The 16,411-nt window shown below is 41.3% G+C and overlaps 5 protein-coding genes across 5 annotated transcripts in view; 3 read left to right on the forward strand and 2 right to left on the reverse strand.

Moving 5' to 3' along the window:
• The window catches only part of LOC145457413 (kielin/chordin-like protein), a 298,320-nt gene that overhangs the window by 250,143 nt on the left and 31,766 nt on the right, over positions 1-16,411 (forward strand). The gene's annotated exons all lie outside the window — the stretch shown is intronic.
• LOC145457432 (uncharacterized) overlaps positions 1-16,411 on the reverse strand; it is a 63,478-nt gene that overhangs the window by 42,102 nt on the left and 4,965 nt on the right. The window lies entirely within an intron of this gene.
• On the forward strand, positions 274-9,495 carry LOC145457444 (serine protease inhibitor swm-1-like). Its single transcript, XM_080335669.1, has 5 exons — positions 274-506; positions 574-730; positions 823-896; positions 967-1,120; positions 7,780-9,495. The coding sequence occupies exons 1-5, from the start codon at positions 437-439 to the stop codon at positions 7,919-7,921; spliced, it is 597 nt and encodes a 198-aa protein (XP_080191795.1). The 5' UTR covers positions 274-436; the 3' UTR covers positions 7,922-9,495.
• Positions 8,184-16,411, reverse strand: part of LOC145457406 (116 kDa U5 small nuclear ribonucleoprotein component-like) — a 134,903-nt gene continuing 126,675 nt past the window's right edge. Inside the window, exon 17 of the mRNA XM_080335623.1 lies at positions 8,184-11,699. Coding sequence (XP_080191749.1) covers positions 11,654-11,699 — 46 coding nt within the window. The 3' untranslated portion in view covers positions 8,184-11,653. The remainder of the gene's footprint in view (positions 11,700-16,411) is intronic.
• On the forward strand, positions 11,751-14,974 carry LOC145457429 (ceramide synthase 6-like). Its single transcript, XM_080335654.1, has one exon. It carries the CDS (start codon positions 13,026-13,028, stop codon positions 14,196-14,198), a length of 1,173 nt encoding a protein of 390 aa, XP_080191780.1. The 5' UTR covers positions 11,751-13,025; the 3' UTR covers positions 14,199-14,974.

Consider the following 16,411-nt stretch of genomic DNA (forward strand, 5'->3'; position numbering starts at 1 on the left):
CTCCACTTCAGATATTATACCAGAACTTTCCTTTCGAAGACAGTATTGGATATAGTGGCCTATTCTCGGTTGATTTCTCAAGACATATTTATAATGTTTATTTCTAGGTTATTTACTCATGCCTATATATATTCGCACTACCTTAAGGCCACGTTATTTTATATGGTATATAGACGAATATGGAGGAATGAAGAGCTTATATTCAACTAGCCAGAGGCGCAAACGAAATAGAATCTGTTATTAATTTGAATTTTTACGTCGCGCACAATTCGTCATTCAGTGTCGTGATCCATACTTTCGATGACAGAGCTTCGAGATTCATTTTTGAGAGGAATCGGGGATATATTGCACATTTAACTATTCGCTGTAGTGCTTCGTGCTAGTGGCTACTAAAATATTAATTCTGCTGTAGATTCTCGTCGCTTACTGCAACAATATGAGGCAGTACGTTTTTGTAATTACTTTAGGCTGTTATATTTGTGGCATTTGTTTTGCTATGCCGACAGGTACGTTACTTTCGTTGCCGCTGTAAGACAGAGGCCAGATCTTTACTCTTTTCATACCGCCATGCAGAGTTACAGCAGCCGGAATGTCCCGAAAATTTAGTCTGGTCCGACTGTGGACTGTCTTGCAATGTGACATGTGAAAATCCTATCTTGGGAACATGCAATAGAAAATGCACCTCGAGATGTGAATGTCCATACGATCAACCGGTTCTTCATAATGGAAGGTAAGCAATGAGAATATAGGCTGCTATTGTTTAGTCAAGTATGTAACGAATAATAGGTTATTCGATTCAAACCTATACCTTATTGAATTTAGATGTATAACGGCAGATGAATGTACGACAGGCAGTAGAGTCCCAGCTACGAAACCACCAGTACCATTAGTACCAGGTTAGCAATAGTACTTGGCTATATGGTAAATACTTCGTTACTAACACTTTATCATTTTCATACATTACAGTGTTTATGAAATGCCCGTCCGGCCAAGAGTACCAACCTTGCGGTAGCGCATGCAATCGGACTTGTGCACATGGGGAGGGATACCCAACTTGTCGTAGAGACTGCGTGGAGCGATGCGGATGCCCGAAAGACAGATCGTATTGGCACAACAAAACGTAATGGTAACTTTTTATACGGTTTGCAGTGTATATTAGATATCACAAAAAAGATGATAAAAAATTGTATGCCATTGGTGATGGCCGACCTATAGTTATCACAAGTAGAAATCACAATATCAGTACACACTTCTATGCACAAAAGTCATCATAGAGTGTATAAACACATGATCTTTTGCCAGAAATTATTGGAAAATTCTTCGACCAATGATGATAGATATATATATATTACGTAGAAAGGTCATGAAACTGATGTAGCCTTTGTCAAACGAACCTTGCTCATCCAGCGCTTACATGATGTTATTATATTTCTTTATACCCATAACACCGATAGAATTTTATCTGTCTTACAAAAGTTGTATTTATTGACATGACGATGTTTCAGTATGAGATAGGCTGTATCGGATGGATTACAATTAAATTGAGGCTATCGTATAGGTAATGTCTAATACTTGACCTCTGCACATTGTTGCTGTGTCATTATTAACTGCGTTGTTTTTAGTCGATAAAAACAATCACGTCACTTCAATTATAGGTTAATTAGATTCATGCATTTATATGTGGTATCAGTCATTGGTTTTTGAATACAATAATGATATAAAAAATTAGCTTCATGATCGCACAAACTATAGACGTGGTGTCGCGCGACAAATTTTTAAATATATTTTCATCGGTAAAGTCGGCAAATTGAATGAATCATCCATCCGTGACGGTGACGTATATGACTCGGTGAGGCAAAATGTTGTCAACAAATGGAGGGATGTAATATGGTGAGCGAGTTATAGAGAAAATAAATCACACTCATATTGGCCCTTGAAAACAATTTACATATCAAAATGTATCAGTATCAGGATATTAGGAATTTCTTCATTTGAAAACACCACAAGACTGCGATAGAATGAAAAGACAGGAAGGCGTCGAAACGACTTGGAGTAGTCTTTGAAGTCAGACACACACCTGTGCCTAGGCGATGTAAAGCGGGGGCATGCACTGCACATGCACACTGAATGAAGAGTAAAAGAAGATAATACAAAAGGACAAGCGACAAAATGAGGTGACATGTGACGGAAGGCGAGATCGATATGTCAGGTCGTGGTCCGGTAAACTTCAGGACTGACTATATAGTATGTAATGAACGTATAATTATTGTTATTATGATGGAAAAGTGGCGCTTTTAACCGATGATGTATTTTTTGCGCCATGCTAAGGATATTTTATAATAATACGATGGAAAAGGGGTTATATATTTAAAGGCACAGATCACAAGATACTATGGTATAGTAATATTGCGTGTCGTACGTAGGATTGGGCTCAAGTTGATCAATCATGTTCCATTCTTGTGCAATATATGTATATATTTATATCTATTACGATATATCGTATTTTTAGCCGGTCACGAAATCTATGTAAGTATTGTTGTGACTGGTTTTATTACCGAAACCGCCCGACTTCGTAAGGACTAAAATTACGTCAGGTATAAACTATTTACGTCTATCGATCAGCCCACGCATTCCACTTTACATAGTAGTGTAGAAAAACATGTCGGAGTAATTAAAACGACTAAATTAACTATGAATACTGAGGAAAATGAACCACCGTTGGGACAGACGTTGGTTAACAACTACCTGATATTGATATATAAGGATAGAGGCAGAGAGAGAAAACAAATGAAACAAAATGTGCGTTATACACCGTTCATCGCATGCATCGTGTCTAAAACCTCCAGATCAATACATTTCCCCCCTTACGATATTAGTATACTGTTATAATTGCACGATGTACCATGCCGTATCCCCGCGGTAATGCCCACAGTCGCAACAGGAATTTCAAGGACTAGGATAGCGTTATTATGGACGGTAGACTAGGGGTCGACAACCTTTCGTATGCCGCGTGCCAAAATTTATAAATGTCAAAATATTACCAACAGGCGTGCCAAACATTTGTCATATTTAGCGTATCAAGCAAGGAATCCCACCAACCGCTTACCCGAAGCTTACACTAGCATCAGTTATGTCGGTGGTTCTCAAAGTATTGGTCGCTACCACACTAGAACTGTCGCGTAATGTACGCAATATTTGCACCATTTATTTAGTCGCGCTAAGATCGATCTTCTGTGGTCGCCTTGGTCGTTTCCAAGTCCACTGAGTTCGGTACCGTAGCCAATAAGTGACCGCGGCCCATCAGAGTTGTTACGACGATGGGGCCTAATCATGACAAATGTGCTCTCACCCCTGTATCATACAAGTCGGTTTGATGTCACACTAAAATTGGTCTGACACTTTGTTTGCCTGCAAAACTCCAAAGATCGCGGTAAAGGTTGTCGTTGCTCCTGATATTGTAATCGCTTCCACGTACCAGATGAAACAAAAGAAAACCTCCTATCATGAGACGAATACGGTTCCGAATTCGCATTTCGTCACGGGGCTCATTTTTCCTCTGCTATGGTTTCATTTGCTCCTTGCAGCTCATACTGCGGGTACTGGACTATCCGGCGCCGGTCATTTCGGCGCCTCGACATATCAATATCGAACGTTTTAGCCTAGCCTACATGCGGCGGTTATTTTATTTCAAGGTTTTATCACCGCCAATCATTTTGGCAGCGCACACAGTGCGCGTTGCCCGAAACGTTATATGTCTAGGTGTATCTCCTAGCGTGAAAATGTCCAGTGCATGCTGGTTCGTATAATTGTTGCCCTCTTTCAGGTTGCACAGTACACGCTCCAAGACTTAAGCCCCCCAGCGGTCTCATACGATATTAGGGCACCGTTCTTTCATAATTGCTAATACGATTAGGATATTTTATGTACATTATGCATGTTTTTTTCTTTTCTTTATTTGCTGTGGGTTCCCACATTATAATCAAGAAATAAGGTCCCAGTAAATCGCCTGAAGCGTGGAGAAAATTTTCAAGATAAATAAGATCAGCATTGCAATAAATTGAAGTGAAGTTGAGCTAACATCCATTGTAAAATCTTACGTCACAATTTGGAAAAAATCGAGTCGGCAGGACTATCGTTAAACTATAGAGATTGTACAATCTACAAACAGTGGTTCTTAACCATTTTTCCTCCAGCGCCCCCTTTCAAATATTATCGTGCTCCAGCGCCCCCCAACCTCATATTGTAAGGAATGTCACAAAGACAATGAGTAAGAGGGAGGGCCGCAACAGCACTTCGTCAACCCCCCCCCTAAAAACGAATGCCTTGCGCACCCATAGCGTGATAAACTAAACTACTGAGGGCTTCGCCCCAAGAACCCCGTAGCGTGATTTCGATGGTCAGCAAAGTTTGTGAGGCCTAGGCCTGGTCGCCCCCTAGGTGCCAAAATATTCTATAATGCATGAAGGAATAGGTGGTAATTACATATATATGTCGCTATAAACTTTTTGTCCTCTCAGCCCACGTAATCAGATTTACCAGTAGCGCTGAGTGAGCTGTTGTATTGGAAAATAAAGGGCACGTAATTAATAATAAACATATTCGGGCGTGCCCGTAGGTACAATTAATTCGTTACCAGTGCCGTAACAGCACTTCGTCAGCCCCCCAAAAAACGTTGGTCTTGGGCCCCCCGTAGGACGATAAACCAAAGTTCCGGGGGGCTTCGCCCCCAGACCCCCCTTCGGCTATCCGCTATTTGTTGATACTGGTCATCTACATTGGGTGTGCATTTACTGAGCCAGCTATTCTCGCCTAGACGCGCGAAGCGCGAAAAATTTCAATAATTATTGATTGAATTGGTCAATATGATCGGGAACTGCATATATATTGATATCAATTTTTATCCTCTCTCTGCTCACGTAAACAGATTTACCGGTAGAGCTGAGTGATGTGTGATTGAAAAAGAAGGACCCCTCAATAATAATTATACATCTTAGGGCGTATACCCGTTGGCCGGAACGAAACGACACTTCGTCAGGCCCGCCGAAAAAAATTGAGTCTTGGGCTCACATAGGGTGATGAACCGACCACCCCCCATCACGTTGTTCGCTTTTGCCACGAAATCAGCTGTACTGTTTAGCGAGCCAGTGCGAAGCGCGAAATTTTTCGATAATACATGTTAAAATCGGTCAATAAGATCGGGAATTGCATATATATTGTTATCAATTTCTTGTCCTCTCTGCTCACGTTACCAGATTTACCGGTAGAGCTGAGTGAGGCGCAATGTTCCCTCTAAGCTGCGCTCGTGCGCAGTGCCGACACGGTCTCTGCGCACAGAAAATCTACGTTGCGCACAACAAATCCGAAGTTATGACCTTTTTTTAGTCGTTACGCACTGTTGTCCAAGGGTCTGCGCAGTGAGTTTGTGAGTGTTCGCAGACCCGTCAAAACGTAGAGGGAACATTGTGAGGTGTCTTGGAAACAGTAGGGCCCGTAAGTAATAATTAAACATAGTCGGACGGGCGGACCCGTTGATATGACTTCGTATCATGATGTAATTTCGTGACCTCCTGTCTGCTAGATACAGTCCATCCTCAAGATTACCGGACCACGACTGACCTATCGATCTCGCTTCCCATGACATGCCGCCCTATTTCTTGTCGCTTTCTTTTTTCTATACTATCTTCTTTACTTTCATTCATTGTGCATGCCTCCTCTTTACATCGCCTAGGCCAAGGTGGGTGTCAGATTCCATAGACTACTCCTTGTCGCTTCGACATCTTCCTGTCTTTTCATTGTATCGCATTTTTTGTGGTGTATTGAACTGATAAAATTGCTAATAAACCAATGATGATGATGATGATGCTATATCAAAAAATGTAGAATCGCCCAACAGGGATATCGCCCAACGGGGATATCTAGTTCTATTGATCCCTGTCGTCCAATTGTACTAAACTAAAAGACGCACACGATTTCAAATTGGTATTTCTTCACTGGCATATTATTTTTCCCTGCCAGATGGAATTCGTCTTCTGAGGTTCAGATTGTCAAGACAGGAACATTCGGTGCCAGTCATTTAGGCGCCTATGGACAATTAAACCTATATGTCTTTTGTAGGCTATATATAACGAAGTTTTCGGTGTTAATTCGCTCTGAATACTCATTAAGGATATGTTTTACTACCACATCATCTACTGCGAAGCCATTTTTCTCCAGCGCCCCCCATACCGCCCCCCTGAGCCCAGCGCCCCCCATATCGCCCCCTGAGCGTTTCCGCCCCCTTCAAAATCGCCAGCGCCCCTTGGGGGGCGCTGGAGGCAAGGTTAAGAACCACTGATGTACATTGTACAATCTACAATCTCTATAGTTAAACAGTGGGCCAATTCGATTTTGCCTTGACATGTGACAACCGACGAACACTTTCGTGCCTATTGTACGCCATGGCAGAACCTATACAGACAAGTCTCGAATGCCTTGCTCTTTTATATAAGATTCAGCCTCGATACAGCCTGAACTCGGAGCCAGAATGTAACCGTCCCGTCAGTGATTCACGAGATACAGTTGCAGGCCGTAATGTTGGTTATTGTTGTTGTTTGTGGTATTCATGATGCTGGTCGACTACTACGGTCATTGGTCAGGCCGATGTTCTTCTTTTTTTTTATTTGGTAGCTGCCGACTTGTAGCTCGGGTTTTATATAAGGCACCACTTACACGGATGATATGGTAGGGTTACCATATTTTGGAATCGGGAAAGTAGGACACTTTTTCAAAATTTTCAGAGTTACAATACTGGAGTAAAATCCGGAAAATGGTAAATTATTTACCACGACATTGCGGTTGGTTGACTAAAAAAAGGTCAACTTTCCGGATTTTCGTAGAGTTTCGTGAATAAACTTGAAGTAGGCCTAGGTAGCAGTAAGGCGTGTCATGGCCATGGGCGTGCCAGTCGTCGACGACAACCACGCTTTGCATTTATTTTGAATATATTCATCGACCAACTAGCCAAGGCACTTAAAACTTGTACAGCAGGCATATAACGAAGTGATATACGCCTTAATGACAGGCAAGTCTTGCTATATACCAGAGATGAGCATGGATTAGGATTTTAAGATTTAGGAAAACCGGATTTGTGAAATTTTGACGGATTCGGATTGGATTAGGAGTTGAGATTTTTTTCAATGGATTAGGATTAGGATTGGATTTACCGATTTTCGGGGAGATTGATATCTTGTGGCGAATGGCGAAAAAGTTTCTCATCCTACCACGATTTTACAAAGTTTGCAAAGTTATTACCTCATAGACTTTGACACTCATTGAGCGTTTAAATTCTTTGTACAGAATTATATTGGCATAATATGTAGGCTATAGCTTTCCCAGTGGAATTTCAAGTTTGAATCGGATTAGGATGAGGATTTGAATGTACAAAAGTTATGGATTATGATTTGGATTTGAAGCTTCGGATTTGGATTGGGACATAGAAATTTCAAATCCGCTCATGTTCTTGGAGAAGCCGTAATGCCCGTAATCCGTAATAGCGGTTTATAGCCAAAACGTGTTACAATCGAACACATTAACACATTTAAATCTTCTCTGCATGACTTTGGCAGCTGCAATTCGAAAAAAACTTGTACATTTTAAGCCGCCCAAGTTGGAAAACGGCATCCGTGTTATGGAGACAGGCGCTGCGGTTACGCAATGGCTCCGCCGAATAGCTCTGTTGAAATCGAGCCCCTGATAAATTGAATACCGAACAAGCGTTCCATACTTCCATGCACTTTTCAGGTGCATCAGTATCGAACTTTGCCCGAAAGACAAGATTCAGAAAGACGACGGAGATTCTGCAGCGGAGAAGGAGATAGAAGCTAGTTACCGAACTATGCTGGCAAAATTCTTGGCGCTGGGGATTCTGGGGCCGAAACAATAAGTTAACACGATGCCATACGGCTACCCGAAGTGCCTGCTCTGATATATTGTAAACCCAATATTATGGCGCATTCATTTGGTATATGCGCTATGCTGTTATCAACCATGCATCGGGTTGAATGTATAATTGTATACAGGCTGCGGTCTTGGTGTCACTGTATCTATAGATCACCACCGCAAATATGTATAAAAATCACGCTAATATACCATTCCATATAACATTCGATGGAAAGACAAAGGCACCCAGTGTCTGATATAAATAATCGTAACTAACACACAAGAGTTGAGACCTAGAATTTTTATCGGCTTTTCCAAACTAGATTATAATCATAATTACTGAATTCGCGAAAACTTGGAAATTAAGTTAAATTAGAATTTAGAAAGAAATACAAAAAAAATAAAGTCCAGTTGATATAAAATCAGAGTACATTCTCAAAAATACGACAATGGAATATGTCTGTACACCAAGCTTAGCTCTGTTCGCTCTATCACGTTATCGAAATTAGATTAGAATTAAAATTAGAGCATAGAAACATTTCACATAGATTTGATTGGAATTAGATTGCCGGCGTTTCGCTTTAAATCAGTGGTTCCCAACCTTTTTGTCTTTATTCCCCGCTTCAGATTTATTCCCAGCCTTCATTCCCCACTAGCCAAAACTTTTGTCATTACTGAGAAGCTATTTGCTTACACCAGTACGCAAGACAATCGCCTATAGCTGCAACATTAGGGTTACCATATTTTGGATTCGGGAAAGGAGGACACTCAGTTTTTCTTTCACATTATCAGGTGGTTGACTATAAAAAAGAAAAGTCAACTTTCCGGCTCAGCTCCTGAAATAGCCGCCGGAGAGTTACTTCTGTGCTGATTTAGTGTATCTCAGTCGAATTTGCCCTACATTTAACAAAAATTCTCAAAAAAGAGGACAAAATCTCAAAAAGGAGGACATTTAGGCGTCCTCGGCGGACATTTTAAAAAACCTGAAAAAGGAGGACAAAACCTCATAAATTAGGACGTATGGTAGCCCTATGGATCATCAAACGTATCGTGAACCGACACCTGTAACCCTCAAAATTTAGCGACAGCGTTATTTCACGTCGTACTGGATGCGTTTGTGACGCCACCATTGGTTATCCGGAGTTAAAAATGAGTTTTTGTGAACCACACGCAATATAATTTTCGCTACATAGATTACAGAGCAGTTAACTGGTAACGGTAATTGCGCATGTGTCTCTGTAAATATGTAGACTGTCCTGCATATAGTGTTTAGCAAATGGGTCTATTCCCCATCGGTTGGTAACCACTGCTCTAAATAGTCTAATCTAATTATACCACGAAATTGATCTAGTTATCCAATTCTGGAACATATTATGCTCTCACATTTCGCTCTGACTTCACATTGTTCTTATAACGTGTAAGCACAGTAGCACACCCATATTTCTGGTGGTTTCTGGATCGACGGTGTGCTTTGAAACAAAAATAAATGCAATTTTCATTTTACATTGCGACTAACAACGGACGTGCAATTCAGCAAATATTTGTTGCTGTGTGTAAGATTACATGTACATTATTTATTGTGACGCGTTATATGTTCGCTATTGCGGAATTGTCCAGGACAAGTCCCGGGAGATTAGTGGCTTGTACTTCCTTGTTCCTAATCAACCAAGCACTGGTCTCTGTAGAATGTTACGCACTTCCGTATATCAGGGAACATTAACAACAAAGCAAAAAATACAGCAGGGCGTCCAGGTCGAAATGAATATACATTCAAATCATCTTTCTGTGCAGCGATGAGCAGCACCATGTTTATAGATACATACGGGCTTTAGTTGTTCTGCAGCATTTTCAGGAAAGCCTGAATTAAGATTAGGATAAAAATTTGAGCAGAAACATTTCACATATTAGATTACTGGTATTTCGCTATAATTAGTTTATTTGGACAACTACAATTATCGAATTGTTCAAGTCTGCCATATGGTAACTAGACGCGTATAGCAACCATCGATTCCGAAGCAAGTCAATCCAAAATTATATGCTATAGTTGTGAAACTTACAAGTTCCCTCACAACGGATATACGTAATTTAAGTCACTTGAATACACGGTTGCGTAAAGCCTATACCCTACTGCTACATGATGATGACAGGCAAACTGAATAGTGACACATTGCAATAATAACTAACTCGCGGATATACAATGTATATTATGCGTGGGTTAGTCATCTAAAATCAGAGGCCGCGTCGCCTCGACCGCATCACCAGCACGACATTGATTCCTTCTGATGTCACCGATGTTACAGCCTTTGAGACCAGTATTCAGCCTAGACAGCATAACCGATTAACGTATAAGCATAAGGATGGTATAAAATGCTTCATCGTGGAGAGTATATATGCAATAGTATATTCTCAGTATGACAGGCAAACGCATAGTGTGAAATGAGTGGGGATAGTGATGTTAGTGTGAAATAAGCCACACTTTTAAATAATTTGTTAGCAGCAATTTGTTAATCGAATTCGGCTGTAAAGTTCCGAGAAACTCACTATATATGTTGCGTGCATCGGTCTTAGATAGGCTGAATTATTAAGGAATTCCGTATTAATACTGTAGGGCTGGGTGTAATCGAGTAGGCTACCTGATTAATGCGATTTCTAGTCGAGTTATCGAGTATTAGGCTAATCCAGGGATATCTAGTTCTAGAAATCCGTGGGCAAATTATTATTACGCCGCGCATATGGGAGAGGAAAACAGCAATGCCAGATCCTGATCATCAAGGTTAATTTCGTTTTTTATAACAGCACTTTGTAACAGCAATGGTGCAAGTCGATTAATTGACGGAAATGACATTGACATTGAAATGAGCATTGTGCTGTATGCTCTCACGTTGAGAAGCAGGTATAGAAATTCGAAATCATAATAATTCTCTTTGATAAAATAATACTTATAGTTGCGTCACTTACGTGGTTACTGGTTACCTCTGGGGTGGCCAACCATTTCAGCCAAAGGGCTACATTTGACTGACGAACTATTGCGCGGGCCATTAGCCGCGCGAACATTTTTCAAAGTTCATAACATATGTCAAGAATATTGTCACTTGACTATTTTTCGGGCCTGCGGTATATCGCTGGGCTCAGTTTGCCAGGAATGGACTATTCGGCGCCCGGACATATCGATATAGAAAGCTTCGACCAACATGCGTCAATCATTTTGTGCCTAGGTTTCATAGTCGACGGTCTTTCTGCGGGCGCAAACGCAAGGCTGCATATGTTGAACGACACTTTGTCTCGTAATCGTGAATATAGCTAAACTCAATCGGATACATTAGGCGTTGTTTCATTTTCACAAAGGCGTAACAATAATAAATGCAAGAAATCGAGTGACAACATGTTACGCGAAGCGTGTAGGAAATTTTTACTTTTGTTAAATCTATCGCAAATTATTCTGCTTCATTGTAGTGTACGAAGATCTACCAAAATGTGACTGGCTATGGATCTGCCAATGCGTCGGAACTGATATTTTAGTCATCACATCTCAAGTGTTGCGGCCAGACTAATCAAATTTTTGGTTGGCCTTGCAAGTTCACAATCTGTGCAATCCATTTTGGATAATATTACTAATTTCGGAAATTACCTCGCGGGCCACTCAAAACCTTCTCGCGGGCCACGGGTTGGCCGGCCCTGGGTTACCTAATCTCGATACTCGAGCTCGACTCGGATCATTGCGATTATATTACTCGATTCAGGCTGTTGCCCTAGCTAAAGTGAATGCAGTCTGCACGTTACTGCTAGGCGACAAATACACCTTAACCGAAACTACAATCCCGAAAAAGAAAACATGGCGTTTTCTAACTCAAATCAATATAGATAATTCCGCATTCCTTTGGCGGTACTAGTAATGGCGATTCGCAATATCCGTATTAGATGGATTGCAGATATACAGGTGTTAAATTACGATAAACATTTATTCGTTATGGCAGATTTAATGTATTCTCTGAAGCGGCTATCAATTCTTCACAGAATTTCTCTGTCCATGATTGGTAGGGGATAGAGATAAAAATATCAGCAATTTTCGTGACGTCATGGTAGTTGGGAGTCTTAGAACTGTAATTCTCTTTGTTTTTTTATGACGGCGCTTAAAACTAGGGCGTAACTTGATAACAGCCATACATAATCATAACTCGACTTCAAACGCAGGTAGTGCAGGCCGCGTCTGGTGCAGCTAACTAAGCTTATATGTCGTCACACTGAGGTCGAGACTCGCATTAGTTACTGAAGTCACAGATTAGGTATTGACTACCGGTATGGTATGTTGTCAGCGGTACTTGATATAAACTTACGGTAAGACTATGGCATGATCGTATACGAATTTATTACTCGACCACTTGAAATTCGCGCGTTGTACAACAGCGCGCCGCACGGAGTCTGTCAATACTATACTCTCTAGGTCGGATGGCTGGTACTTCAGGTGAGATTGTTGCCTTTCCAATCGACTTTCTTCGACAATGGTGCGAAACCTGAAAATTGATTATAGTAATCTGTCGTGACTCACGTATCTCACAATAGCGAACGTGTCGATTTTCAATGGACGATTGTGCTTCCATGGAATTCATAAAACGACGTAACTGTCGTTTTGTGATAGTCAATTCGTTTCAATAGCACTATTCTCCTAGCTACATTTGCTAACAGCCTGTTGTTTACTCAGCCCAGATTACGTATTGGTCTTCCGCCTATCGCCGAGTTGTAACGCCGGTACATCAGCAAATAGTACGAGCAAACGCAGTAACTCCTCAGACCTAGGTTGAAGTCCAATTTTATGAGAGCCATCGGATATATTGGTACTCCGGGCTTACTATTCTGCAGCGTCATGCAAAAATAGATTTTTGGTTTCTGCTTAAAGAGCTGTTGAGGTGTGACGCCCATTTCTAAACATTGTATTCAAGGGCAGTCTGAAGAGAATAATACGTTTCGTAACGGTCGCATTTGAAGCTAGTAACGATTCATATTTTAACGTTCGACAGGTGGCCATCGTATGTACGCGATCGAGTCTCATTAATCAAATTTTGTCACAGTACTGCATATATTCGTTAGCCTGTTTGAAGCTCTGTAGTTTAATGGATGTTAAGGACGAACACATTGCTGGATTTTGGAATGAAGCCTTTTGGTTACCAAAAGGAGTTACATGGAAGGACCTCAAAGATACAGAATCGAAGAAGTACGGACAGCCTAGCGAGCTGGCGGTTGCGATACCGTTGACTTTACTCATATTTTGCGTTCGTCTTGGGATCGAAAACCTTGTCATGAAATCAATCGGACGTAAACTAGGCGTTTCCGACGCCAGAAAACAGCCTCCCCCCGCCAATAAACTATTAGACAGCGTCTACAGATCAGTCACAAAACACCCTTCCCCAAGACAGGTCGAAGAATACGGCAAACAACTCGATTGGAGCACGAGAAAAGTGCAGGCCTGGTTTCGTAAGAAAAACACGGCATTAAGATCATCTACTTTGAAAAAGTTTTCAGAAACAGGCTGGCGTTTCGTGTTTTATCTCAGCAGTTTTATTTACGGGATATACGTCCTCTACGATGAAGAATGCGTTTGGAATCGTGAAAAATGCTGGGCCGACTTCCCAAATAGTCACACCATGACGGCCAAACTACGGTGGTATTATCTGATAGAGATAGCATTTTACACATCGACTACAGCAACACAATTTTTCGACGTAAAACGCAAAGATTTCTGGGAGATGTTTATTCACCACGTAGCCACGATCTTTCTACTCACGGGATCGTATATCATGAATTTCACGAAAATGGGGTCGTTCATCATTATAGTACACGACAGTGCGGATTTTTACCTTGAGTTAGCAAAAATGGCGAAATACGCGGAATTGAAGAAAACTACAAACGTAACTTTCGCACTGTTTGCGATCGCATTTTTCTTATCGAGAATGATGGTCTTGCCACTATGGATTATACCTTCAATATGGTCAGGGGGAGTGACTATGTTTTCTCCAGGTTCAGTAATGCACTTTCTATTCCCATTTCTACTTCTTTTGCAAGTTCTCCATTGCTACTGGGGATACCATGTTGCAGGGGGAGTCTACGCGTCTTTAGTGAAAGGTAACATAGAAAAAGATAGCAGGAGTGAAACTGAAGAATCGACTGACACTGAGCTTGAAGCGAACGCTGATGACAAACTGGCCAGGAACGGACGAAAGGACATATCGGCCGGGGATACCAGCAATGGTAGTGTGGCGTATCGGACTAGGAGCGGGAAAAAGTAGCTAAAGTGTCTCGGATACATACATACATGTATCTCATTATTGCTTATCGCAGCAGGATAATTTAATGACACTGTACGGAAGGCCTGCTCCGCTATGACAGTATTTGGACGCTACCTGGCGCGCTGCGGACTGGGATACCTTGATCAACTATCCAGGGCTTACGATAAGGGCTGGGCGAAATAATCGAGTTCTCAAATCTGCGCGTGTAATCATTAATTCTAATGATTATGAGCTCGCATTGCCACTAAAGAGTTGATTTTTCATGGAGAATTAGAGTTTCGACGCTATTGCCGACTGTGGAAGCCTTGCAACCTCGATTGGTCGTAACGCACCGTACGAAACATGCAGTGCAAAGCTGCACTATACACACCTTAATGAAAATGAAAGTTATGTGAAGTCGAGACCAACCCACAGCATTGTCACAGAGTGCAATGGAATAGGTATTGTTAAAAAATACCTAATTGTCTTTAACATATGTGTAACTGGCATTGTATTCTTTGTGGTCTCATAAAAGGTATGTAATACCATTCATACTGTTAGAACGTGACTATGAGTAATACTACAATGCTTATGTACTCTATTTTGCACAGCCCTAGTATCGCGGTACGTTATCGTACGCCCTATTACCGTGGTTTAGCAGCGAATTGAAAGCTGCGGTACCATATCTTACAATATTTCCGTCGAATTTAATGTTTGCGTTCCGTTTGATTCCTGTTCTATTTATCAATTCGTTTAATAAATACTATGGTCCATCGCCGGTAATAAGACCGCTAATATTTACTCGCGATAATTGATCTTCGTTTCCCCGCGCTTTGGCGCCCTTTCATTGTCGTAATTCATGGTGGTTCCAAATTCTATCGCTCCGACACCGAGAATGTTAACCGTAGATCGCTTCGCGGCGTGCTGATGCGAAAAGACACAAGCTTGGCTCGCCATTTGATACTTGAGGCACGAATATTTACAAGCGAGGGTATTCATTCAGATCCGCACTGCTCGTTATAGACTCATAGAGCAGTAGTTCTCAAACTCTTTAGACCGCGACCCAAATCTGAGTTTTAGTGCTGGCATCTCGTGACCCAAAGCCGCGCACGTCGAAATCAATGCATTTCCAATGTTAGTATGCTACGTTTTTACCGACATGTATTTCACAGAGACAACCAGTTGTGCGTAACTCAGTTCTATGGAAAAATTTCATTCTCTGTCCCAGCGCGGAAATCGTTGTCCCCGAAATGCCTGTCTCCAATAGTCCCGTACGCAGTTGTTGCACATCCCTAGACTGAAGCATCCCAACGGTGTTAGTCGATAGAAGGAATGGACCGTTCTTTCACAACTGCGATTGCAGTTAGATTCATTTCAGTCAATATAAAATATGGGGTGCGACAGTTGTGGCCCCGCTCTCTTCCTCCCCCTACTCTACCTGAGTATTACCCGTGCTAGTTAGAGCTTTCCAGAGGAACCAATATCGTAATCATCATGACATCAAACCGAGTTGTGTATTACGAAGGTCGGCACATTTTCATGATCATGCCATACCATACTATCGTAACCACTTTACTGTGTGTCTCACTTATTATTGGCTATAGTACCCGACACAGTGACCTTGATTACGTACACATTCTCACCACAGGAGATCGAGCGAATGATGTTTGGGTCGCGGTCGTGACTCATACTCTAACAACCCCTATAATAGAGAATTCATGGTCTTCTTATGGGCGTACGTCACAATGGTACGACTGTAGAACGAAAATGTTTAAAAATAGCCCACAACTCGTTTCGGACAAGTTATATGTAAAGGCTGCGGAGACTTTATAACAAACCTCGTTAAATTCCGACAGTGCAATCAAGCGACACTTGGCAGTATAATAGAGTGTATAGCATACAGCATTTCCCTAAAGGATATAATGAATAAATCACAATCAAGTCTTTAACAGAGCTTCGCCCTGCGGAAACTTCAATAGAACCAACTATGAATATATACTATCAAATAGGCAGCATTGAATGAAGCTTCCAATATTTGAGTTGCATACATTTGTCGGAATTACATTCAGAGCTAATTTTGATTTTTGAAGGTTCACCATATTTATTTCAAGTTTTACAGGTCCGCTATATCAAAAAGGTTGAGAGCTACGGCTCTAGGAGGTATAAACTGCGAAATGCGATCGAATAATATATTCATATTCAAATAACCCGGGTAATTTTGGTCAACCAATTAC

Source organism: Botryllus schlosseri, chromosome 15 (assembly GCF_051294905.1).
Source record: "Botryllus schlosseri isolate E-star chromosome 15, Bs_hap1, whole genome shotgun sequence".
In the NCBI taxonomy this organism is placed as follows: domain Eukaryota; kingdom Metazoa; phylum Chordata; class Ascidiacea; order Stolidobranchia; family Styelidae; genus Botryllus; species Botryllus schlosseri.

What these genes read in the sequence shown, in the direction of transcription:
- LOC145457444 (XM_080335669.1), top strand. Translation starts at nt 437, where the DNA reads ATGAGGCAGTACGTTTTTGTAATTACTTTAGGCTGTTATATTTGTGGC. An exon ending in CCGGTTCTTCATAATGGAAG is followed by an intron (nt 731 to 822) that starts GTAAGCAATGAG and finishes TATTGAATTTAG; the next exon opens with ATGTATAACGGCAGATGAAT. An exon ending in ACCAGTACCATTAGTACCAG is followed by an intron (nt 897 to 966) that starts GTTAGCAATAGT and finishes CATACATTACAG; the next exon opens with TGTTTATGAAATGCCCGTCC.
- LOC145457429 (XM_080335654.1), top strand. Translation starts at nt 13,026, where the DNA reads ATGGATGTTAAGGACGAACACATTGCTGGATTTTGGAATGAAGCCTTT.